This window comes from Oncorhynchus nerka, linkage group LG23 (genome assembly GCF_034236695.1).
Source record: "Oncorhynchus nerka isolate Pitt River linkage group LG23, Oner_Uvic_2.0, whole genome shotgun sequence".
NCBI lineage: Eukaryota > Metazoa > Chordata > Actinopteri > Salmoniformes > Salmonidae > Oncorhynchus > Oncorhynchus nerka.
In genome coordinates this window covers 26,664,258-26,690,492 of record NC_088418.1, presented here as the reverse complement: position 1 = coordinate 26,690,492, position 26,235 = coordinate 26,664,258, and the positions used below count along the sequence as shown (strand labels likewise).

The 26,235-nt window shown below is 43.1% G+C and overlaps 1 protein-coding gene across 7 annotated transcripts; it reads right to left on the bottom strand.

Moving 5' to 3' along the window:
- Positions 1 to 1,566: 1,566 nt before the first annotated feature.
- si:ch211-234p6.5 (pleckstrin homology domain-containing family A member 4) lies at positions 1,567 to 22,592 on the bottom strand. Of its 7 annotated transcripts, none has more exons than XM_029629500.2 (24): positions 22,315 to 22,585; positions 19,292 to 19,364; positions 19,035 to 19,133; positions 18,727 to 18,799; positions 18,521 to 18,621; positions 18,267 to 18,385; positions 17,904 to 18,101; positions 17,427 to 17,742; positions 17,120 to 17,179; positions 15,159 to 15,308; positions 13,808 to 13,879; positions 13,408 to 13,488; positions 12,962 to 13,114; positions 12,688 to 12,786; positions 10,895 to 11,003; positions 10,625 to 10,710; positions 10,302 to 10,406; positions 10,081 to 10,171; positions 9,584 to 9,630; positions 8,518 to 8,652; positions 5,601 to 6,182; positions 4,976 to 5,088; positions 4,236 to 4,360; positions 1,567 to 3,970 (listed from the first exon to the last, which is right to left on the bottom strand). In XM_029629500.2, exons 1-24 carry the CDS (start codon positions 22,353 to 22,355, stop codon positions 2,661 to 2,663), a joined length of 4,338 nt encoding a protein of 1,445 aa, XP_029485360.1. In that variant the 5' UTR covers positions 22,356 to 22,585; the 3' UTR covers positions 1,567 to 2,660. The 7 variants fall into 7 exon arrangements, with proteins under 7 accessions (XP_029485360.1, XP_029485361.1, XP_029485363.1 ...); XM_029629501.2 differs by having other exon boundaries at positions 8,518 to 8,649; XM_029629503.2 differs by having other exon boundaries at positions 5,673 to 6,182; positions 22,315 to 22,584.
- Positions 22,593 to 26,235: the final 3,643 nt, after the last annotated feature.

Here is a 26,235-nt window from a genome sequence, read left to right as displayed (position 1 = left end):
TAGGATATAGGCTACTCGGTGTATGGACAACAGAAATACACAGAACGGGTTCGAAAATTGCATGTCACACATTTTGGATACAATTTAGTCCAGAGACAAACAAGAGACAAGAATGGTGATAAGAATATTCTTGGAATTGGTTGCTTCCTAAAGGTAGCATATAGGCTACGATTTTTCGTTTATTATAGGCTTATAATAAACTAGATGATGCATATAACGGCTACATATGCTGTTAAATGTAGACAACATTATATTTATCTCTCTCTCTCTGGGTATCACCTCACCTAACTGTATGCAAACGCAAAAGGGAGCGAGCGCGCGCGCCCTAAATAAATCGCGGTGTGTGTTGCTAACGCACCTGTCAATGCCTGACATTCCGAGCATTGAATCATTTATTTTATTTATTTCCCTCCCTCCAAAACGCTTTCCCCCTCCCTTCCGACAATACAATAAACATAACTGGTTATCGGCTACACACAAACGCGCACACATTTTCACGGACTCATTTGGACCGTTACAATAACGCGTGCATATTTTCTCAATTCATGCCATAAAAAATTGGGTTGCGAGGAGTGGTGGAAGTTCCATCCTTACCACATTCATCACGCGACATCCATATTGCTCAAATCTGACGTTAAATATTCTTCGGATCCATCTCCGCTGATTTTGCCTCTTTCAAAAACCCGGATATATGGTTCCCCCCGTCTCTCTCCTTTCCACAAACGGCATAAGGGAGCGGGGAGCAACGCTACACCACCTTACCATAGCATCCCCCTCTGTCGGATTGGAAGGTAATGGGTCTTAAAGAAACATTCTCTCAGCATTCTCCGCATCTCTCTGTGATTTACGCGCGCGCGCGCGCACACGCACACACACACACACACACACACACACAGGCCAAACAAACACCTGATTAATTATAGTCTACAGTAAATGGCTATGAGAGACAGCTAGGCCATGTTGACAGACAGACAAAACTTAAGCCATCGTACATGGATCACACCATGCATAATGGAGACTTGTGACATCCTCAATATGATACGAACGGAACGAATGAAAGTGAACATGGTGTGCATTAGACGAGTTGGCACATAGTTTATAGCCACTCTTAGACACATAATCACCTATGTTCTGGTGTCACAAATGTGCGCGATTTGACTGCACCAGATAAGTCCTTTTTGTGATGGTGTAACCATATCAGAATTAGGCCGCAGGAATGAGGAGACGCGGTGAAAAACATCAAAAGCTACACGCTACTTGTACAAACAACACTTTTAGTTTTGAACATAGGCCATGATATTTTGTATTTTCACTCACGACACCAATCACGAGTGAATATGTAGCAGAATGTACATTTCTAAATAGTGGTTTGTGCCTTGATCTGACCCGGCCAGTTCTTTGCATAGCAATGAAATTAGATGACACGTATTTATGTTGCTAATATTATGCAGGAGTAAGTGTTTTTTTTAAACTTGAAGACATACACGACACAAAAGTATGTGAAACTATCCATTCCGTGCTGACCATGGTAAGAAAACCAATACAGACAATTCAATATGACAAGAATGCTATTATATGTTTATTACATCAAGTGAGCAGTTTGTACATTTAGTTATCATGTTGTTTTATGGATATGTTGACGTGTGAGTAGAACCATATACCATGTATATACAGTATACTAGCCTATGTTCAATTTCACTGCACGTTCCTGTAAAATAAATAAACAAACAAGACATTGTTTGATATATAGGTTCATGAAGACATTGATAGCATATCTCAGGTAAACAGATGAGCCGGGTTGAGTCGGGAAAACAGAAGGCAGGGCTGTCTTTAAGAGCGAGGAAGCCCAGGCAAGAGGTGATGTAATGTGTTCTCAGACAATGATGTCATCGACTGAGACACAGCAAGGATTTAAAGTGACAAAGGCAGTTATTAAAAACCCAGTTCCATTCTGCGTTAGGCCTGGTCAGAGAAGAGTTAATCAGAGGAGTAGCAGTCTAAAGGACCAGTGTTGAGGAAAGAAAGCGCTATTGATGAAACGAGAGGAAATATGTCATATATATTCGTAATGTTATAATAACACAGCCTTAGGGCAACATATGGTAATGCTGGACATATGTTTATTAATTAGGACATTTGAGATACAAAACCCGAGCACAATTCATGTTATATAGTGAGAACAATAATACGTGTTATTGGTGAACAATGAACAACCATCCAACTGTGATACATAGGGGTGTATTTGCTCAGTGTTAGATATGTAAACCGGGTGGAATAATTGTGTAACCTCGGCCGTTTGACATGTACTGTGCATGCGTTTATTGCTAGTACTGTACCCTACATTGTATTCATACGGCATATGATCACAGTAAATACGCACATGCAGGTCTTGTGGTGAATTCCATTTTCTGTTGGTAGCATATCCTGATTATCGATTTATTTTCTGATCACACACTTTTCCCGGACATAACCTTTAAAATAACTTTAGATGTTGAACTGTTTTCATTGGGAAACATCATCATCATTCTCCTTTCCCAGATATCTCTCTTCTCTTCTCCTCAATACACTTTCTCTCTATCACGTTCACCCCCCCCCATCTAGCTCACTCCAGTCTCTATTGTACTACATCTTCCTTGTCATCTTCCATTTTTGTAGTCCCTCTATAAACTTGTCCGCAGTACTGTTACTCTGCCTCTTCCAAATGAGGCACTTCGATCTGCCCTTTCCTCCTCGTACAGGCCTAGCGAGTTGGTTTTGGATGGGCTCCGTCTATTTTGGACCGCGTGGTTTCTCTCTCCACTTACACTGCTATTGGCCACCTTCAACTCTCCAGTTCCCTCCTGTTCCACCTTCATATCTACTGTTCCACAATTCTCTTGTCCTGTTTCTGCCCTTCCACACATATGCATAAAGGGGACCTGTTCTGATTCAGGATGATTCCACGATTCGGGATTAGGTCTCCTCCATTCCTGACTTTGTATGATTTCCCCTTGACTCTCCTGAGCAGGTTCCTCTGTTGCTTTGGGCAAAGCGTCATTGTCCGATATCTCTTCATAGATGCATAGGTCATGTCCTGGTTTGGATGAGACGCACGATGTTTGATTAGCAGATAGTGGTGCGTTCCGGTCCTTAGATGTTAAATCTTGCTGCTCATTGGTTGTAGTGATGTCTCCACTATCGTCTGTGGCTATACCATGACGTGTGGACGATTCTGAATGGTGGCAACCTTCGATTTGTTGGTCTGTTAGTCTTACCACCCTATAGGTCACTTCATCTGCTGTTGAAATGTCATTGGTTGCCCCCTCAATCTCTTCTCCCTGATTGGATACTGATTGTCCATCAGTCATTGTAATGTCCGTGTCTGACAGATTGATGTCACTTGTGATTTTATAGAAGAGTGAATGATTTTCCAACATTTTCTCTAAACTTTCACTTACAGAAAATGTGTCACCATTGGAATCCGTTCCTGCATCATGAGATGTTGGATCATTGTCCACATTCAAGGTTTCCTTTTGGCACAATGGCTCTATTCCGTGGTCTCGTAAAGGTATGAACTCTCGCCACTGATTGGTTGAGAGGAACCATTCTGCTTTCAGATTGGTGGACAGAGAACTGCTTTCAACGTGATAGGATGAGAGTTCATTTTGGTCTTCTTCCTGTTCTTTGTCTTCACACCTCTTGAATTGCAGGCCTCCATCAGTTTGGTATACAGTCATTGAGGAGATCTTATTGGAGGAAGTGGATGGTTCCTTTTCTTTTTTACATTTCATGATACCCTTTCTGTCACCGTGACCTTTGTGCAGTGTTTTGTTCCCAATATGACCCTCATGACCTTTAATGTGCCCCTTCCCCTCATCTTCATAAAGAGGTTTCTCTCCAGGGGTCGGAGGTTCTACTGTCCTGTTACTACGTAGAGCCCTCCCGTCACTATGACACCAGCCTCCGCAGACATCCTCATAAGGCCCAGAAACTGAAAAGTACAAACATTTCTGGAATTGGTGTGATTCTCTGACAGTAGAAGAGCGTAGACTGTTAAATTACCGAGAGCAACGAAAGCAGAAAGCGCAAACTTTCTGCATACATTTATCAAAATAACTCTTATCACATCAAGCCAGCATGAGTGTTTGTACCTAGGCATTATGAGTGATTCAGAGGGGTTGGGTTAAATGCGGAAGACACATTTCAGCTGAATGCATTCAGTTGTACAACTGACTACCTATCCCCCTTTCTCTTACCTGGCATCTCCCGGCTCTTTCTGGCCTTGTCATAGGTCTTCTGTGTAGAAGGGGTGTTGTGGAGCTCCTGTCTCTCCATCCTGGTCAGTGGATGTCCGGGCACCACGGCACTCTCTCTGACTGCACTAAGTGAGAGAGGGGAGGAGATTCAGAGGGAGAGAGAGAGAGGCACAGGGAGGGACAAAAAGAGGAGGTAGAAGGAAAGCCCCTGAGATTAAAGCTAGATTCGTAGATGCATGCAAACTCATAAAGAAAACACATGACAAGAACGTATAGCAACACAGAGACAGGTATACACAATCTATCAGTGGAGGCTGGTGGGAGGAGCTATAGGAGGACCGGCTCACTGTAATGGCTGGAATGGAGTAAATGGAACAGAGTCAAGCGCGGCTTCCATGTGTTTAATACCGTTACATTTATTCAATTCCAGCCAGTCATCAATGACCCCCGTCCTCCCATGGCTCCCCCCACCAGCCTCCAATGCAATCTATCTATGTACAGTATAATATATAGAGTAATTGATATCCCTTCTAATAAGTGTCTCTCTACATAGTGAAACACACTGAGCTGTCACAGAAGGGATTCATCATAACCCAGCATAAACACACACACACACACACACACACACACACACACACACACACACACACACACACACACACACACACACACACACACACACACACACACACACACACACACACACACACACACACACACACACACACAATGAACCCCACCTCCGGATGACTCTCTCCCTGATCCTCTCCACACGTCTCAGTTTGGCCTCTCTCTGCTCAGGGGTGAGGTCAGGGTCCGGGGCAGATGTTAGGAGAGTGGCGTGTCCCTCAACCTGTGACATGAAAGCCACAATCCTGAGACTTTGTCTGTATTTCATGTGGCATTCATAAGTTATATTATTTTGGGAATCAATGGGTGTATATCATTACTTGAAATTGTAGTTGAACAGAAGGACATTTTCCAAATTGTGACTTTGAGCTTTGTGGCATGCTTAGCTGTACAATAGTAAAAGGTGAAACTGTCATTAGGGATGACCTAATGTCACACACAGGAGGCTGCTGAGGGGAGGACGGCTCATAATAACGACCCGGAACGGAGCGAATGGGATGGCATCAAACTTCTGGAAACCATGGAAACCATGTGTTTGATGTATTTGATACCATTCTGCTCCAGCCATTACCACGAGCTCGTCCTCTCCAATTAAGGTGCCACCAGCCTCCTGTGGTGTCACAGTTGTTTGGCGATCACTGGCTAATTAGTTTGTAAAAAAGCCTTTATTAGAATGTGACTCGTGTTTCATAACTGAAATAAGAGATGAGATGAAATGAACTGTACTCATCTCACCTTCTCTTCCTCCCTCTGACATCCTCCCAACACTTCTCTTGTAGTGTCATGACCCCTATCCTCCTTTCTTACCCTGGGATCAGATGCCTCGCCTCCATTAGAGGCCACACCCCCATTGCCCACAACGGCCGAGTCTTGACCCTGCTGGGGCCTCAGGGCCTCCACAGCAGACTCTGTGTTGGACGCCTCTTTCCAGGGGTCCTCTCTGGAGGATCTGGTGGTGACATTGTGGCTCTGCTGGGCCCTAGTTGCATTGAGCCCAAAGGAGTTCTGCTCTTGCCTCGCTGAAGCTAGCTCCTGTAGAGCCCTAGCCAACCGTTTGGCCGGCGGCTGCTCCTGGCTCATCTCTCTCATCTCTGCCTGGGACCAATTGGAATTTTTATCAGGCATCTCAAATAACTGCCTTCTAGGTGCTTTCTGGGGTATTTGCTTGCTTTGCTCTGTCAATCTTCCTGGAGGAATCTGCTCAGGCAGCGGAGTGGCCAACTCGGGAGGGGGGTCCTCGACAGAAACGCGTCGGGCAACCAGAGAGGACGGCAAGACGGCTGTGAGGACTCTAGTCACCCTCAGAGGAAAGGGGGCCTAAAACAAAAAAATTACTCATTCACATGGTTAGGCCTGCATATATGCATATATGAAGTTTATTTCCAAATAATATTCACAAGTTTTTCTTCATGTGTGTAAAATATTACTGTTCTAAGATTTTTTAATTCATAGATTAAAACTTTTTTTTTTTTGCAAAACTCTACACAGCTGGAATGGAATGTTTGTATACTGTATATTGGACACGGTGCCTTCAGAAAGTATTCATACACCTGGACTTATTCCACATTTTGTTGTGTTACAGCCTGAATTCAACATTGATTGAATAAATTTTTCCCTCCCCAATCTATACACAACACCCCATAACGACAAAGGGAAAACATGTTTTTAGAATTGTTTTAAATTGTATTGAAAATGAAATATCTCATTTACATGAGTCAATACGTGTTATAATCATCTTTGGCAGCGATTACAGCTGTGACTCTTTTTAGGTAAGTCTCTAAAAGCTTTGCATACCAGGATTGTACAATATTGTTCAAGCTCTGTCAAATTGGTAGACCGCTGCGCCACTCGGGAGGCCATTCTGTTTTTTTTTTTAAATCCCCCCCCCAAAAAAATCCCTAGTCCAAGCCGATGACAAGCATACCCATAACAGGATGCAGCCACCACCATGCTTGAAAATATGGAGAGTGGTACTCAGTGATGTGTTGTGTTGGATTTGCCCCAAACATAACGCTTTATATTCAGGAAATAAAGCTAATTTCTTTGCCACATTTTTTGCAGTTTTCCATTAGTGCCTTATTGCAAACAGGATGCATGTTTTGGAGTAGTATTATTCTGTACAGGCATCCTTCTTTTCACTCAGTCATTTAGGTTGGTATTGTGAAGTAATTACAGTTTTGTTGATCCATCCTCAGTTCTCCTATCACAGCAATTAAACTCTGTAACTGTTTTAAAGTCACCATTGGCCTCATGGTGAAATCGTAGAGGGGTTTCCGTCCTCTCCGGCAACTGAGTTAGGAAGGACGCCTGTATATTTGTAGTGACTGGGTGTGTTGATACACCATCCAAAGTGTAATTAATAACGTCACCGTGCTCAAAGAGATATCAAATGTCTGCTTTTTTTTTTTTTTTACCCATCTACCAATAGGTGCCCTTCTTTGCGAGGCAATGGAAAACTCCCTGGTCTTTGTGGTTGAAGCTATGTTTGAAATTCACTGCTTGACTGAGGGATAATGCAGTCCATGCAACGTATGTGACTTGTTAATTAAGCACATTTTTACTCCTGAATTTATTTAGGCTTGCCACATTGTTTACTTCATGTGTAACTCTGTGTTGTTGTCTGTTCACACTGCTATGCTTTATCTTGGCCAGGTCGCAGTTGTAAATGAGAACTTGTTCTCAACTAGCCTATCTGGTTAAATAAAGGTGAAATAAATAAATAAATAAAAATATAACAAGGGAGTTGAATACTTCTTGACTCAAGACATTTTAGCTTTTCATTTTTTATAAAAAATAAAATCATTTCTAAAAACACAATTCCACTTCTGAGTTAGTGTAGGCCAGTGACATCACATCTACATTCAATTTAGGCTGTAACATTACAAAATGTGAAAGAAAAGTCAAGGGGTGTGAATACTTTCCGAAGGTACTGTATGTGGTTGTCTCACCTAGCTACCTTAAAATCAATGCACCAACTGTAAGTCGCTTCGGATAAGAGAGTCTTGCAAAATAACGAAAATGTCAAATGTAAATGTTTTACACACAGATCTCATATTATTGATCATTTTATTTTATTTTAATTCTATGGATATATAGCGTCTTGGAATGATCCCTTATTGATGTCACTTGTTAAATCCACCTCAGTCAGTGTAAATGAAGGGGGGGGGGCAGGTTAAAGAAGGATTTTAAGCATTGAGACAATAAAGACATGGACTGTGTACATGCGCCATTCAGAGGGAGAATGGGCAAGACAAAACGGTAGTGCCTTAGGATGTCTGATAGTACGTGCCAGGCACACCGGTTTGTGTCAAGAACTACAACGCTGCTGGGTTTTTCCCACTTAACAGTTTTCCTGTGTGTGTCAAGAATGGTCCACCACTCAAAGGACATCCAGCCAACTTCACACAACTGTGGGAAGTATTGGAGTTAACATGGGCCAGCATCCCTGTGGAACACTTTCGACACCTTGTAGAGTGAATTGAGGCTGTTTTGAGGACAAAAGGGGGGGAGTACAACTCAATATTAGGAAGATGTTCCTTAATGTTTGGTATACTCAGCGCACTGTATATATCCATACAATGTTGGATCATAGGTTCACATACATATTGGATCATACATAAATCCATTACACACTAATCCTCATAGAACCAACCTCTTCTTTCGGTTCTGAACTTTGATACTGGGTTTGGCTGGTGTGACCGGACATAGGCGGTTTCCTCCGACTGGCTACCCTTTCCTGATGTCTCCTCATCCTTTCAATCTGCTCCTCTTCACTCATCCTTCCCTTCTGAGGGGAAAAAAAGGAGGCTCTAGCACAACGTGTACGACTCCAATACACAGAAGTCATGACTGGTTGTCGCGAACGACTGAGAATGCCCGAGCATGCATCGGTAATAGTGCTAATAGAAAATCTGTGATACTGTGTGGTTTGTGTGAGGGAGAGAGAGAGAGAGAGAGAGAGAGAGAGAGAGAGAGAGAGAGAGAGAGAGAGAGAGGGAGAGAGAGAGAGAGAGAGAGAGAGAGAGAGAGAGAGGGAGAGAGAGAGAGAGAGCGAGAGAAGAAAACTACAGCGAGAACCACAGAGCCGCGTGTCTCTGCTTCCCTCTGTTGACTGTCAGGGGCATTGCAACATGCCCTAATTGTAAGGAACCTGATCAAGACAATACAAAAATGCAGTTTGGCATTTACTGAGATGACTCACGTACTGAAGGAAGCTCTGCAGAGTTGTCACTAGCTGGCACAGCCGCAAAGTCATATAATCCTAGTTTAAACCTAACCATAACCCTAACCCTAACCACAAGGTTTAAAATCATGGCGCTTGCAACGCCAGGGTTGAGGGTTTGAATGTATGCACTCGCTACTGTAAGTCGTTCTGGATAAAAGTGTCTGCTAAATGACTAAACATGTAAATGTAAACCTTAACCACACTGCTAACCGTAATGTCTAACCTTATATTACGACTAAAAAGATCAATTTTGTTTTCATGAATTTCTCGATGTAGCCCATTTTGACTTTGCAGCTGGCCCACCAAGCGTAAACCACCAAGTCCTACCCCCAGGGCAAAACTCATGACAATAAGAGTCAACCTTGTTTTTGAATTTGGCTTTGAATATATATATTTTTTAAACCTTTCAGTTACTGTATTCATATTCCATCAAGTGATTTGCATTTGAAAAAGGTGCAGATGGTGGAGACTTAGATTAATTAGACCATCTTACTTTATTTGTAATGTCTGGTGTGGACCATCTTGAACTAGACTGAGATTCTGTGGGTGACAGAGATCGAGGGAGTGAGGGAAAAGGAGTGTATAAGAAATAGTCATTGATAACATGAAGAAAACCTGACCAAGAAAGTACAGTACAATGTACCACCATCAGAAGGGACGATTGTCTCCAAGGCAATTAAATAACCATTAAGTCTATGCTGCTGTTTGCCATAGTTATACCATAACGGTACACTCTTAGAAAAAGGATTTAAAAAGTGTTCTTCGCCTAGTCCCCATAGGAGAACCCTTTTTGGTTCTACATAGAACCGAAAAGGGTTCTACCTGGAATCAAAAAAGGGTTCTTCAAAGTTGTTCTCCTATTGGGGATAGCCAAAGAACCCTTTTTAGGTTCTTAGATAGCACCCTTTTTCCCCCCTAAGAGTGTAGATAGGTAGTTCAAGTACTTGATAGTCAAAGACATAGTCATAAACCCCATATCATACTAGCTACCTGATGTCTCTCTCTGTGTCCTGTCACCATGGAGATCAGATTGGCTGTTTCCTCTTCTGTCCAATGGATCTCCTGGGCCACCGTAAATGCCCTGGAGTACATACACAGAGATCACAGAGGGAGTTTCCACTATTGCTAGATCTACAAAATGGAGTGCAAGTGCCCAATTTGGGACAAGGGTAGAAAATCAGGATGCAACCTATGTCTCTCTCTATACTCACCTCGTAGTTCGGATTCATCCACACATGCCCCTGGTCTCTTCCCTGATTGGTGTCTTGGAGCTCCTGGGGTAAAGGGGGGCGGGCCGGAGGCTCTGATTCCACCCCCTGACAAAATCATAAACATCATTAACCAATCAAAGCTCATTGTTTGGTATCATTACACCAACAGCGCCCTTATAAGAACATTGACTCATATGCCTTATCCAATATTCCTTTGGATATATTGACAGAGTGCAGAGACCCCACTCTGAATTGGTATCATTCCACAGCACTATAGTAACCTACTAGGGCACTGGTATTGTGGTATGGTAGTCGTACTGTACCGTTGGCAGTCCACTCGGCATCCTCTCTGTTGGAGATCCAGGAGTCCCCGGGTGGGATGATGACTTCTGGAATACTCCTGTGGGAACTGAGAAAAGACACACACACAAGGTGAAGAGAATAAGTTGAATCAAGAGCCATACTGTACACTGTATCTCTACATATCTGCATCTGATTGCTCCCTCTTCCAATGTGTACATACGCTATTCGTTCCTAAGCATGAGCAATATGAGGAAATGTTCAGACAAAGTAGGAGTGTTTCTGACAGTTACCTGTGTGCCTCTGGAAGCCCAGCAGGACCCGGAAGTTATCCCTGTTGACCCTGAGTCCAGAGAGGATGTCGTCCATCATCCACAGCTCTCTCTGGGCCTGGGACTGCTCCTGAGGAGGGGTGAGAGGAACTTTGGTTTTTCTACTAAATTTAACATGACCCATGGCCCTTCTAACCAGTTCTTTTTAGAACAACATAAATCAACAAAAATGGCCACATTCATCAAGTTGGGTAAGATATAATTATTAAACGTGTTTATAATAATTAAGATTTCTTCCTAGGTTCTGGCCTTTCTAGGGAGTTTTTCCTAGCCACTGTGCTTCTACACCTGCATTGCTTGCCGTTTGGGGTTTTAGGCTGGGTTTCTGTACAGCACTTTGTGACATCGGCTGATGTAAAAAGGGCTTCATAAATACATTTGATTGATTGAAATTTGATAATATTAACAATGTTGTTGATCGACAAAAGACCGAACTAGGTCAAAGGTATATTCAAAGGCCAACTCAATTCTAAGTAACTTCAAACCGAGTCTTTGAGTTGATTTGGTCATGCAACGTTGAACACGGTGAGCTTGCCCCTATATCTATTTTTTTGTCCCCAAGTTAGCCGTGGCTTTTGAAACAAAACAAAGCCGTGGATGGCCCCATAGACTTCTTTCCTGGCCCCATAGACTTCTTTCCTGGCCCCATAGACTTCTTTCCTTTTCCTGGCCCCATAGACTTCTTTCCTGGCCCCATAGACTTCTTTCCTGGCCCCATAGACTTCTTTCCTGGCCCCACAGACTTCTTTCCTGGCCCCATAGACTTCTTTCAGGGTACATGGAAAAATAGAAGTTTCAACAACAAAAAGTGACAATGACATTTTATTTGGTCCCTTCAAAAACACCCACTGTTCCTAGGCCGTGATTGAAAATAAGAATTTGTTCTTAACTGACTTGCCTAGTTAAATAAAGGTAAAATAAATCAAAAACACCCATTGAAACACCTTATCCCTGGAACAACATTTTAGGCTAGTTTCACACCCTCAGCATATCATCAAATAATGTGCTCAGAAGGAGGAGTCCTTGGCTGATTCGTGTGATTTAGCCTGCATTTTGTGACGACGTCGGTCTATCAGGTTCAACGAGCACCTTTATTAGGGCTTTGATTGATAACTACCTTTTAGGGACGGTGAGAGCCAGATGTGGCAGATCTTTCCAATGCTGCAGTACAGTACATTCCTCTGAATACTACGCATTTTCTGTATTATGTTAGTACCCTATTAGCACATATTTGTTTTTATGATAGTGATAACATGGACCGTCACACTGTTGTACTGTCTATTTTAGGACGGGACGGGGACGGGGGGGGGGGGGGGGACAATGTGTACAAATGATTTGATGAAACTTTTTCAATCTGGCCTTGTAAATAACACACTGTCTAATCAGGTTGTGCCAAAATTGCAGTCTGAATGACGTATGCTTTGAAGGGACTGGAATGCATCAGACATGTGTCGGAAAGTTCAGGAAAGCAGAAGGAAGATCCTCAGGCAATCATTGTGTATTTCATCTTTCCCAAAATGTTTGGTTTTAAAAAGCATGCTGGCGGTGCTTCTTTTTGTATTACTGTGAAATAATAAAACAAAAATTGAATTTCAGAATGTCGCGGGGACCCGTCAGGAATATACCTTATGTGGGTGAAACCGACCATTGTGGATATGGGAAACATTTTATGAGTTGCAGTGTACATAAATCCAATTCAAGAACATTGCAATAATATGAATGTTATAAGAGAACGAGAGAGAGAGAGTCTATACTTGTGGCATCCCGAAATTACAGACGTGCTGCAGGTGTGATCGGAACACAGACAGCTCGCTCTCCATCCTCTCATACTGGCTCCACACTCTATCCATTTCCTGTACCAAAAAGTAAACAAATGTACTTCAATTCGGGGTTAAGAAATCAAGTTTAGGTTCATAATATGATCTTGCTGATGTGGATATCAACGAACATTTTGGTTCAACGCTGGTACATCATAAAAATCATAAACAATTCCTAAAGAAATTTTTAAAAAGGTATCAGTTCCATCACCAATGAGACGTCGCACATCCTTGCTCGGATAGTGACCAGTTCTTCCTGGAGCAAAGCCTTCTGGGTGAGTGCTCCTTCCTGTCCTCGGAGTCCTTGGTTCCTCCACTCGTCCAGTTGCAGCCTGGTCATCTCTAAGGCGCACTGGACACTGTCCTAGAAGAGAGGGAGAGATGGGAAGGGTCAAAAAGTTTGCGCAATTCATGCTACATCGTCGCAATACAGGAAAGGATTGTAGAAGCTTCCAAAGGTCGAAGTTTGCGGTGCGACAACAGGCGCTACAATGGAAAATGTCACCAGATGAAACCATCGACCTCACAGTCAAGTCAAGACAGAGTGTGTGTGAAGTGTCGAGTGAATAACAACAATATGCACTATTGTCGTATCGTAGAAAAACGAGAACAATTGTGTGGGCCATGGAAAGGAAACTGTAAGCTGAAGGTACTGACCTTGTCAACTTGTAGATGGGCCAGCTCTAGAGAGAGAGACTGGAGAAGCTTGTCACACCCACACAGTCTAGTCAGCACAGCCTAACACAATAAAAAAAAAACAGTTCATCAATCAAACACAGTTCAATATGGAGGGGAGTGCTGAGGAATATTTTTTTTACAACGGGATGGGGAGGTGCTGACGAGTATTTTTCTCCACTAATACAGGAGTAATAAAGGCCTAGTTTACACATTTTGTGGACATCCATTTAAAAAAAAATTGTTTAAAGATTTGTCAGCACCTCTACTCCCTGAGGCTATGGTTCAATTAATGAACAACTACAATATAGAAATCATTGAAACAATAAGAAGGATATATTGACTACATTTCATTAAAGGGCACAAATACAAATATTCTTACGTCTGTTTCACTCTCAAGAGGCCTGACGGGTGGCGGCGTCTCTTTCTCTTTGAACAGCTCGGACTTGGAAGACTGTAAGCAGAGAGTTCATGACAGCTCATGACCTAACCAATTCGTTTTTCAGACTGATTTTGACACACTTCCTCCTTTAACTCGAATGAAATCCCAAATCACACAAGGCATCACGTATGACTTCCTTGTGAATAATGGAATGTATGTGTGTACCATTAGAAAGTGTACCCCAAATGCCCTTACTCCCAGCATGAATAAAAGGGAACCTTGGGTAAAGAATATCCTTCTTTGTGTGTACGTGTTTGGGTTTGAATCAAGTTTGCTTGAGTGAGTGTTTTCTTTTTGTGTTTAGTAGAGCCATCGTCTCGTAATGCTACACAAAACATCGAAATATTTTTTGAGACAAGATATACGTGCAGATATAGTATGTCTCTTAAGTTCAATTATTATGAAATGAGTTTGCCCATGAGCTCTACAGTCGTTGACACATGCTTTATAGTGCATGACAAAACAGGCTGTGTGGCTACTGCCATTATTCTCCTTTGCAGAAATGCAATGGTGTTGAAACATAACCTTTGACCTCAACAGAGTGTAGTAGGCAATTAATTTCACAATCACCAACAGCACATTGATCTGAACACACTGAAGCTACGGCAGCCTCGTGTTGCCAAAACTGCAGCTAGCTACATGTGGCACGAACAACAGAAAACACATCATTGTCAAACAACGTATGTGACGAACCAGAGATTGAAAAAAAAGAAGACAAATACCGAACACAAAGGATATCGCTAGACAAGACAGTTTTACGGTTGTTGGACTCACTCGCCAGTAGCTAGACAACAACAGGGCGGACAGATGGCAAACATCTCTATAGGACGCTGGCTGTTCCATAGACCTCCAGTCATTTCACGTAAACTAGCAACTGCGCAGAAATGGTATCCACTTGTTCATCTGACACTAGGGGGATATATACCTATCTCTTGAATAGTGCTGAACATGAAAGTGTTCCCCTAAATACGTGCAAGCCAAGTGTCATTATTGGTATAACTTGTCAGCAGTTGCAGGTACTAAATTACAAGTCTATGGCATATTGTCATCTAAAGTGCTACAGACAAAACACAACATTAACAAGTAACAACATAAAAAGCTAGTCAAACACAGACCACAGACAGACAGACCACAGACAGACGGGTTGTACCATAGGTGGCGGTAGCAGACAGACAGACCACAGACAGACAGACCACAGACAGACGGGTTGTACCATAGGTGGCGGTAGCAGACAGACAGACCACAGACAGACAGACCACAGACAGACAGACCACAGACAGACGGGTTGTACCATAGGTGGCGGTAGCAGACAGACAGACATATGGCTGCGATGGTGATGGTGGTGGTGATGGTGGTGGTGTGGGGGGTGAGGAGCATGGGGAACTCTTGAAGATGGGGGCAAAGGGGGCAATAAGTCTGTTTCCCCCCCTGTGGAGTAGCTCTGAATAGAGAAACAGGGCAAAAATATATACAATACAATACGTAATTAAGAATATAGAGATATACAGGCAATATACAATAACATGGCTTATTATACAATGTCTACATGCTAATATGGATGGTTATACAAATACGTTTTTACAATCAAGTTATACAATTATTTGCCTATAAATGCACTACGATGAATTATAATGTTATTACAATTACATACTGTAGGTATGTATTAACTCTCTGTGTACAGACAGTGTATATTCTCTGTTGATGTACAGTGCATTCGGAAAGTATTTAGACCCCTTGACTTTTTCCAAATTGTGTTACGTTACAGCCTTATTCTAAAATGGATTAAATACAATTTATTTCTCATCAATATACACACAATACGCCATAATGACAAAGGAAAAACATGTTTTAGACATTTTTTGCAAGAGTATTCAAAATGTAAAAAAGTGAAATATGACATTTACATAAGCATTACAGACACTTTACTCAATTGTTGAAGCAACTTTGGCAGCGATTACAGCCTCGAGTCTTCTTGGGTATGACACTACAAGCTTGGCAGACATGTATTTGGGTATTTTCTCCCATTCCTCTCTGCAGATCCTCTCAAGCTCTGTCAGGTTGGATGGGGAGCGTCGCTGCACAGCAATTTCCAGGTCTCTCCATAGATGTTCGATTGGGTTCAAGTCCGAGCTCTGGCTGGGCCACTCAAGGACATTCAAAGACTTGTCCCCGAAGCCACTCCTGCATTGTCTTGGCTGTGTGCTTAGGGTCATTGTCCTGTTGGAAGGTGAATCTTCTCCCCAGTATGAGGTCCTGAGCGCCCTGGAGCAGGTTTTCATTAAGGATCTCTCAGTACTTTGTTCCAATTCATCTTTCCCTCGACCCTGACTAGTCTCCCAGTCCCTGCCCCGGAAAAGCATCCCCACAGCATGATGCTGCCACCACCGTGCTTCACCATAGGGATGGTGCCAGGTTTCCTCCAGACGTGATGCTTGGCATTCAGGCCAAAGAGTTCAATCTTGGTTTCATCAGACTAGAGAATCTTGTTTCCAAGCGGGCTCTCATATGCCTTTTACTGAGGATTGGCTTCCGTCTGGCCACTCTACCACAAAGGCCTGATTGGTGGAGTGCTGCAGAGATGGTTGTCCTTCTGAAAGATTATCCCATCTCCACAGTGGAACTCTGGAGCTCTATCAGAGTGACCATTGGGTTCTTGGTCACCTCCCTGACCAAGGCCCTTCTCCCATGATTTCTGAGTTTGGCTGGGCGGCCCGCTCTAGGAAGAGTCTTGGTGGTTCCAAACAGATCTGTGCCTCAACACAATCCTGTCTCGGTGCTCTACAGACAATTGCTTCAACCACATGGTAGTCAACTGTGGGACGTAATATAGACAAGTGTGTGCCTTTTCACATCATGTCCAATCAATTTACTACATTTACTAGAATTTACCACAGGTGGACTCCAATCAAGTTGTAGAAACATCTCAAGGATGATCAATGGAAACAGGATGCACCTGAGCTCAATGTCGAGTCTCATAGCAAAGGGTCTGAAGACTTCCGTAGGTATTTCTTTTTGGAATTTTGAATTACATTTGCAAACATTTCTAAAAATCTGTTTTCGCTTTGCCATTATGGGGTATTGTGTGTAGACTGGTGAGGATTTTATTTTTTGATTCAATCCATTTTAGAATAAGGCTGTAACGTAACAACATGTGGGAAAAGTCAAGGGGTTTGAATACGTTCTCAAATGCACTGTGTACTGTACATAATGCTCTGTTGTGCACACTCTGTGTATATTCACACTGTTTTGTACCTTTCCGAAAGCTCTTCGTCCACTTGGAGTATGGTGGAGGGAGGAATATACAGGCGTGGGCTAGGGGGGGAAAAAAGTCAACATGGAGATTGAGATAATTAAATAATGAAAAACCCAACCTTAATCCCAACCTTAACTAACTTCTTCTTCTTTAATTATGTTGTCTTGTCTACGCTTTAGCTTTACCTTGTCACAAGAACACGCCACGTACTCATTGAATCCTTCTATTATTTGAGTCTCTGCCCGGCATCTAAACCTTTACAGGTGTAGAATAACACCACAAATCAACGAATCGTGTCCTCCTCACCCTGTTGATTGTGTGCCATCTGTCAGTCCCTGGAGTGTGGGGGGCGGATTTAAACTCCATCTTGGGAGACGCAGGTGTGTAACACAGGGTCTGTGGCGTCATGGGAGGATCCTCCTGGGGTCGAATGTCAACCCGCCCGACTGGTGTGTGGGGTCGCGATCCCAATTGACCTCTGGGGGTCAAAGAACCTGTCCCCATGAATTCTGTGGGCTTGGGTGGTGTGTTAGGACCAGAATGGAAGGGGAGGGAATCCTCATCTGTCCGGTCTCTCCTTCTGCTGCTAAATTCTGTTGGACTGGGTGTTCTGGGCGATGGGCTAAGTACACAAAATAGCACAGAATGCACAGAAGTCACCACCCCCTTAGACAATTCCCCCAGAACAACCGTGCGACTTTCTAAATGTGCATTGATGACAGAGACAGTGGCAGGTGACAGATGTCTAGACACTGAGGCTGCTTGCAAATCCTCCCGTTCTACCTTCGCCGCACGCTCCGCCTCCCTCTTGGCTCCGAATGGGGTGCCCCCATTATCCCCCTGGCGACCTGACTTGGATTCCTCTGTGATGTGTTGGTGTGCGCAGCATTACGGGGACCACTGAGAGAGGGGGAATGAGGGAGATCCACAGACTCACTGCTGCCACCTATCTGCGTGAAGTCCTGATAACTCGAGCAACGCCTGAGAGAACGCAGAAAAGGAAGGATAGCATAATGACCGGATTGTATCCTCTTTATAATGAAACACAATACAGTTCTAACCGAGTCCTGTGTTATTATTACATAAAGGTTTTATTTAAGGAAATCCAAAGATGAAGAAGTGTCCAATAGAGCTCTATACAGGTACCTGTTGATGGAGCTCTCTGCTTCCATACAGGCGGACTGACTGAGTGCTCTGACCCAGCCCAGCATGTCCTCCTGAGTGTCTGCACTGAAGAAGTAGGAGCGCATTCCCTGGTGCACCACCTAATGTCATATTAATACATTCTTTTACAGTGTACACACACACACACACACACATATACTGTGTATACAGTATAAGCACACACACAGATACTGAACCTACATAGTGGAAAGTGGAATGTATACGGGGTTACTTACTTTGAAAGTGTTTTTTCTGTTCTTGCATTCCCGCGGTGTGCAGAAGAGAATGTTGTAGCTGGGTAGTGGGATGCTACCCAGAACAGATTCTTCTCTGCTGTCTGGAAGAGAACGAATTGAGAGAGAAAAAGACATGAGAGAAGCTGGACGAAAACTGCACTATTTATGTCAGGTACACACACACGTCAACAGTATTCTTTGCTTGCCTTTGTAGTAGAATAAACAGTAGTTCGAGAGGACAAACCATCTTCTCTTCCACAGTTTCAGCCCAGAGCTGTCCTACATGGGACAAAACATTTATAAGAATTGTACGATTTACAGTGACAAGCAGAAACACATTCTGACGCAGCTACGAGCGTGACTAAACATTAACAAGCATCAATGGATTATTCACGAGTTTCAATATAGTGTTTCCCCCGAAAGTCCTACATCCCCATTCAATACAATGCCTGTTTAATTGCTACCTTGCAGTGATCAACACATGATCTTGGATGTTCTGTTTACTGAACAGTACCTTCTTATTGAGCCAACCTCTTATCACCACGGGGCAGTTGGGGTCTCTCTTCGCCGCCCTACATCTCTTCCCAAACGTTTGCACCCTGTCATCGCCGTCCTGTAAGAGTTTGAGAGAGAACCATTGATAAACTGTGCTGATGAAATAACCTCAGTAAATGTTGATCTTTGTGGCGTTCGGTGGCGTCAATGAGCGTTGAGCTTGTTGAAACAAAAACTAAGCAAAGGTTGAGGTGGTTCAGGACAGGAGAGACAAACCTTGCTTCTGACAGGAAAAGAGGAGATTGTGACCACACTTGAGGCATGGCTCATTCTGTCCTGGTCCTCCATTCTGTGAGAGAGATACAGAGAGAGAGAGATACAGAGAGAGAGCGAGAGACAGCGACAGAGAGAGAGAGAGACAGAGAGACAGAGAGAGAGCCAGGGACAGACAGAGAGACAAAGAGAGAGCCAGAGAGAGAGAGCGCGACAGAGAGAGAGATACAGAGAGAGAGAGAGAGACAGACAGAGAGAGAGATACAGAGAGAGAGAGAGACAGACAGAGAGAGAGAGAGACAGAGAGACAGAGACAGAGCCAGGGACAGACAGAGAGACAAAGAGAGAGCCAGAGAGAGAGAGAGAGCGACAGTGAGAGAGAGAGAGAGCGACAGAGCGAGAGAGAGACAGAGAGACAGAGAGAGAGCCAGGGACAGACAGAGAGACAAAGAGAGAGCCAGAGAGAGAGAGAGAGCGCGACAGAGAGAGAGAGAGAGACAGAGAGACAGAGAGCGACAGAGAGAGATACAGAGAGAGTGAGAGATACAGAGAGAGCGACAGAGAGAGAGAGACAGAGAGACAGAGAGAGAGTCAGGGACAGACGGAGAGACAAAGAGAGAGCCAGAGAGAGAGAGAGCGACAGTGAGAGAGAGAGAGAGAGCGACAGAGAGAGAGAGAGACAGAGAGACAGAGAGAGAGAGCCAGGGATAGACAGAGAGACAAAGAGAGAGAGACAGAGACAGAGAGAGAGAGACAAAGAGAGAGAAAGAAAGAGAGAGAGAGTGAGAGACAAAGATAGAAAGATGGATAGAGAGAGAGAGACAGAGAGAGAAGGAGAAGAAAAGAGGAATAGGAGAGGAGATTAGGAAGGTAAACATTGATTAACAATTTTATGCACTTCATTGTCCGTATGAAAGATTTGCCATGAAAGAATGATACGTTGATGCCTAATTTTAGATAGTCAATACATGTACATGTGGTTCTCTTCACTACCTAAAAAAAGGCAAACTGTGATCATAACAGCAAGAGGCCCATAATGGTTTGTACTACACAGCTTTTCTATGAAGAGCTGACAGTGGCAATACCAACCAGAAGACACCAAGCTAGCAGAAACACTGGTAAGTAACAAATCAACAGCAACAGTCAATGACGGATAAGTAGAACTAAACTTGATTCTCAATAACAACGAGTGTACTCAACAGGCCTTGCCTCACCAGACACAACCAACATTACCAACACACTACTGCATACAACTATACAAACCAAACAGTGTGTTACTCCCACAAATGAATTCCCATCAAAAAAACGATGTAATTTGCTACCAAGTACAAAATGTGACATGTAACAAGCACATATCCATACCCGAACTGTTATCCGAAATCCGTTCCTCATGAGAGGGGGGTACCGTAGTGTACTTGCCCAACCCTTTCCCCCAACTCTCTCTCACAGGGTTCTATTCTGAGCCCTCACAGGCCCTGCCGCCCCATGGCGAAACTGACAGGTGACAGCTGCTTAGCCATGGTAGCAGGTGGGGTTCTGGGTAGTGTGTGTGAAAATCAATATGGCGCAAGAAAGCAAAGATGGTATGCGAGACATGCGGGGGGAGCGCAAGACGGCAGCACTAGACGGCACTGCTGAGGAGGACAGGAAAGGGGAATATTTTAAAAAAGGGTGGACATGGGGGATGGGGGTAACATGTTGAAGGCAAGGAAGCAGGAAGTCATTGGAAATCCGTCCGTTTTGTGTGCGTTTGGTTATGTCACTGTTACTGAATCCTGTTCCTAGCTAGAAAGCTCCATAGCCGCAGTCGTGGGAGACCCCGGTTATTCCGAACGGTAACATTATTCATCTACGCGTCTATCAACAAGCGAGACATGGAGTGAGAGAAGACAACAAGAAGCCATTGTCAGGGGATGTTGGCCCTAGCCAACCAGGGTTTATGTGGGTGTGGTGAAATATTTGGAGAATCTCCTTCTGACCTGGTGGGGGTCGCTTGCTAGCTTGGGGAACAGAAACGGAAAATGCTAAAGAGCGCTAGCGAAGACAAACAGAGTGTTTGTGTGCCACACAGAGTGGGCTTTGTGGGCCTTGCGCTCAAGGAGCCGGGAGCATCATGAGAATGCCGACAACGATTATGTTGAATAAATCACACAAGGAAATCATCTCTTTCCATCTAAACACAATATCTCACTAACGGAGACACTTGTATGCTGACAGTGTTCACCAAAGTCTGAAAATCGTGACCTTCAACACTCAACACACTAGTGATGACCCTCTTGACTTATGAAGATCTTATTAGACCTTATTACCGGTAATGAGAGAGGGGGAAACAAATGGCTTTGGACGGCAGCATGACGTAGTATGACTCTGAAGCCTATCAAACAAACTAGTTTATGGCTAAACACAATTGTTACATATCAAGTGTTTTTCAGCTTAGCTCAAAATAAGTTTGGTACTATGGTCACAAATTTCAACCACAAACAATGGGTCATATACAGTATATAACATTTCAAAACGCAGATGACCTTACTTGGAATTCATACAGAATATGGGTTACTTTATGAAAATACCAGTAGGAGACGTGTTGTAACACAATATCAATACAATAAGGGCATTGTAGATCAACCAGTGAATCACTTGATTTACTGAGAAAATTGTAAAAATCACGAGGACCTGTTTCGTCAACCAATGGATACACAATAAATAAGGACAGGTGTTATCGGTCTAATCGACTGTTTGTCATACAGCTACTCATTTCACACAATGAATTGTGCACTGTGACTTTTGATCAAAATATCAATATGTTAATTCATAATAACAAAAGTTCATTTGGGTACATTTTAAGTTTGTAATTTCGTTTTTTTTATAGTAAAGAAGCACCGTACAACTGCTTTTGAAATTGAACTGAATTAAATATGACAAGTCTGTTTTTTTTGTTGTTGGTCAAATTAAGACTCAAGAGAGTTCTCAACATACCATCTCATATTAATTTCTCAATGAATCATAAAGATGCCATATTGCTGTACCTGACCAATCGTGTCTGCCTGCTGGCTGTCTCAACCTCCATTACTTGGCTCTAGTCCTGAGTCCTCACAGCATCTTCCCAGGGTTGGCTGCTCTGTCCTGGCTATCACAATCGCCTGTTGCCCCTTCAGTCACAACACTATCCTACTCTACTGTACTTCAATATCCTAATGTGGTAATCTCTCTTTCTATCTCTATCCCAAATGTTCTTCTGTGCTGGGTTTATCTGCACAATTTGTTCGGCAATCTACCTACGCTGTCCATTGACACTCAATCTGCCTTTCTTCCTTCTAACAGTGGGCTCTCTGTGTGCTCCCTCTTCCTCCGTCCCTCCTTCCTTTCCTCCCTCCCTCCCTGCCCTTGGCAGTCTCTCTCTTTCGCTGAGTGTGGGATTGTGACTTAGGCATTTTTTTAAACAGCTGTTCTCTCTCTTTCTTCCTCTCTGCCCTCAGTGACATTTTATTGCTATTCCCCAGTTGATCGGAATCTAGGTTTGTGCTAAGGAACTGGGGACACCGATGTGCACACTGTTAAAATGAAGTGTTTTGTAACAGTAAAACTAGTGGCAACTAAGCTGCCACCAAGGTGTTCTGAAACATGACATGGTGTGTTGTAATACCACTATTTTTTTTAAACATTTTATTTAACCTTTATTTTAACTAGGCAAGTTAGTAAAGAACAAATTCTTATTTACAATGATGGCCTACCAGGGAACAGTGGGTTAAGTGCCTTGTTCAGGGGCAGAAGGACAGATTTTTACCTTTTACCTCCTTCTTCTGGAGTTTGCAAATACTGTAAGTATTGTAATACTGTAAGCAAATACTGTAAATACTGTAAACTCTTATATTGTGTGCTGTTAAACTTCTCATTGGTCATTACAGAAGCTCAAATGTACAATATTATGTTCAAACAAAGGATACGAGAAAATGTAGTTTTGTAAAAACACAAATTATACTTTTGTCCAGCATAATAATGAATGAATACAAAATCACTTTTTCAAGACATGACTTTTTCAAATATTTTATATTTTCTTTGCAAATTATCAAATGACAACAAAACATTAACAGGGCTTTCCCATTTTTATATTGATAAATAATATTCATATTATTCTAAATCAAGGCACATAATAATAATTAGGTGGGTACTTACATTTGTCCTATTTCACACATGTACAAGGGTGAATTTGACTTTTTTTGTTGCATATCCCACTTCCCCCTGAGACACACCCGGAGAGTGGGGTCATGGCCAGGGATCAACCATTATTGACAGCGACCCTGGAGAAATTAGGGTTGCGTGCCTTGCTCAAGGGCACATACACAGATGTTTCACCTAGCCGGCTCCTAACTGCTAGGCTACCTGCCACCCTTAATATGGCATTACATTTCACATTCATTGGGGGAAAAAATACAGGCAATGACTGCTAATGTTAGCAGTAGCACTCTTAAAAAAACGTGTAGAAAAATTCAGCCCGGAGTTCAATGCGATGCGTTGGTACATGGAAGGTTGTTCAGATGTTCAGATGTACAACTTCCGGACTTGTTTCCGTGCGGTTTGTTGCTACTTTGCTACCTGCCAACTTGACGTTTTTTTACTTTTACATTTTTAATAATCGTTTTATATTTAAATTTTTCCCTCACTCTACTTTTTTTCATTCAACTTTTTCACCCTTGGCGCTTTATCTGGACATGGTTCTACAGGACCTCCACCAGCCAGAGCAAAGTAGTAACATGAACATGATGCCTTCTAATTGCCGTCGCTGTACTCATAATATACAGGACTATCGCCTAATGGTGAGGACAGCCGCGCTGCAAGCCCAGCTTCAGACGCAATCGTTAGGCAAGGGTAATGTAAGTGTAGGAAAGGATGGAACAGCGTCTGTGCCACCAGTAAGTACGGATAGTAGTATAAATCCCCTCGCACGGTCCCAGCAGCCGGACAACTTTCTCATGGCTTCTGGAGGGAAATGCTGTTGGAATGCTCAACCGGTGTCGCTCATTCAGCCAAGAAACTTTCAACCGGTTCTCCCCATTAAGCAACGAGTCGTAGTTAGAAGCCAAGTCTTCTCTGGTCTCCTCCACCCGTTACGGGGTCTGAGCGCCGAAGCCTCCCACCATTAGCTCTGACAAATTGAAAACCCTAGTCATTGGCGACTCCATTACCTGCAGTATTAGACTTAAAACAAATCATCCAGCGATCATACACTGTTTACCAGGATCAGGGCTACCTACATAAAGGCTAATCTGAAGATGCTGCTGGCTGAGGCTAAAATTGGTGAGTGTAGAGAGTATAGGGATATTGTTATCCATGTCGGCACCAACGATGTTAGGATGAAACAGTCAGAGGTCACCAAGTGCAACATAGATTCAGCGTGTAAATCAGCTACAAAGATGTGTCGGCATCGAGTAATTGTCTCTGACCCCCTCTCAGTTAGGGGGAGTGATGAGCTATACAGCAGAGTCTCTGGCCCCCTCCCAGTTAGGGGGAGTGATGAGTTCTACAGCAGAGTCTCACAACTCAATCGCTGGTTGAAAACTGTTTTCTGTCCATCCCAAAAGATAGAATTTGTAGATAACTGGCCCGCTTTCTGAGACTCACCCACAAACAGGACCCAGCCTGGCCTGCTGATGAGTGACGGACTAATTCCTAGCTGGAGGGGTGCTCTCATCTTATCTATGAACATAGACAGGGCTCTAACTCCTCTAGCTCCACAATGAGATAGGGTGCAGGCCAGGCAGCAGGCTGTTCTGCCAGTTTAGTGGAGTCAGCTCAGCCATCCCCCATTGTGACATTGTCTGTGCCTCGATCTAGGTTGGGCAAAACTAAACATGGCGGCGCTCGCTTTAGCAATCTCACTGGAATAAAGACCTCCTCCATTCCTGTCATTATTGAAAGAGATTGTGATATCTCACATCTCAAAATAGGGCTACTTAATGTTAGATCTCTCACTTCCAAGGCAGTTGTAGTCAATGATCTAATCACTGATCATAATCTTGATGTGATTGGCCTGACTGAAACATGGCTTAAGCCTGATGAATTTACTGCTTTAAATTGTATTTTTTAAACTTTTATTTAACTAGGCAAGTCAGTTAAGAATAAATTCTTATTTACAATGATGGCCTACACCGGCCAAACCCTAACCCAGACGACGCTGGGCCAATTGTGCGCCGCCGTATGGGACTCCCAATCACGGCCTGTTGCGATACAGCCTGGAATTGAACCACAGTATGTAGTGATGCCTCTAGTACTGAGATGCAGTGCCTTAGACCGCTTAGACTCAGGAGCCCAAAATGAGGCCTCTCCTCCTGGTTACACTGGCCACCCCTCAGAGCCTGGTTCCTCTCTAGGTTTCTTCCTAGGTTCCTACCTTTCTAGGGAGTTTTTCCTAGCCATCATGCTTCTACATCCGCATTGCTTGCTGTTTGGGGTTTTAGGCTGGGTTTCTGTACAGCACTTTGTGACATCGGCAGATGTAAAAAGGGCTATATAAATAAATACATTTGATTGACTGATGATTGATTGAATCACAGTACAGTTCAATGATATGATTGACAGTCGACAGTTCAGTTGGCATTAGTCTGTCATCCTGGTCTTGATTATCTTTGGTTAGGATTGGCCAGCATGTGGGTTAATTAGCATCTATGTTTTTCTGAAGGGAGACAAACATGACTATTATTATATCATTAAGTTATGAACTGCTTTAAAATTAATAAATTGCCATATGAATATATATACAATAATTAAATATATCAATAGAATTATGACAAATGTATATACATGAATGTCAAAAGTGCAATTCAATAACATGTGGTGTGGTAGGCTAGAGCAGACGAAATTGGCAGTGGCTATTTACTGTAACATATATACTATACAGTGCATTCAGAAAGTATTCAGACCCCTTGACTTTTTCCACATATTGTTACGTT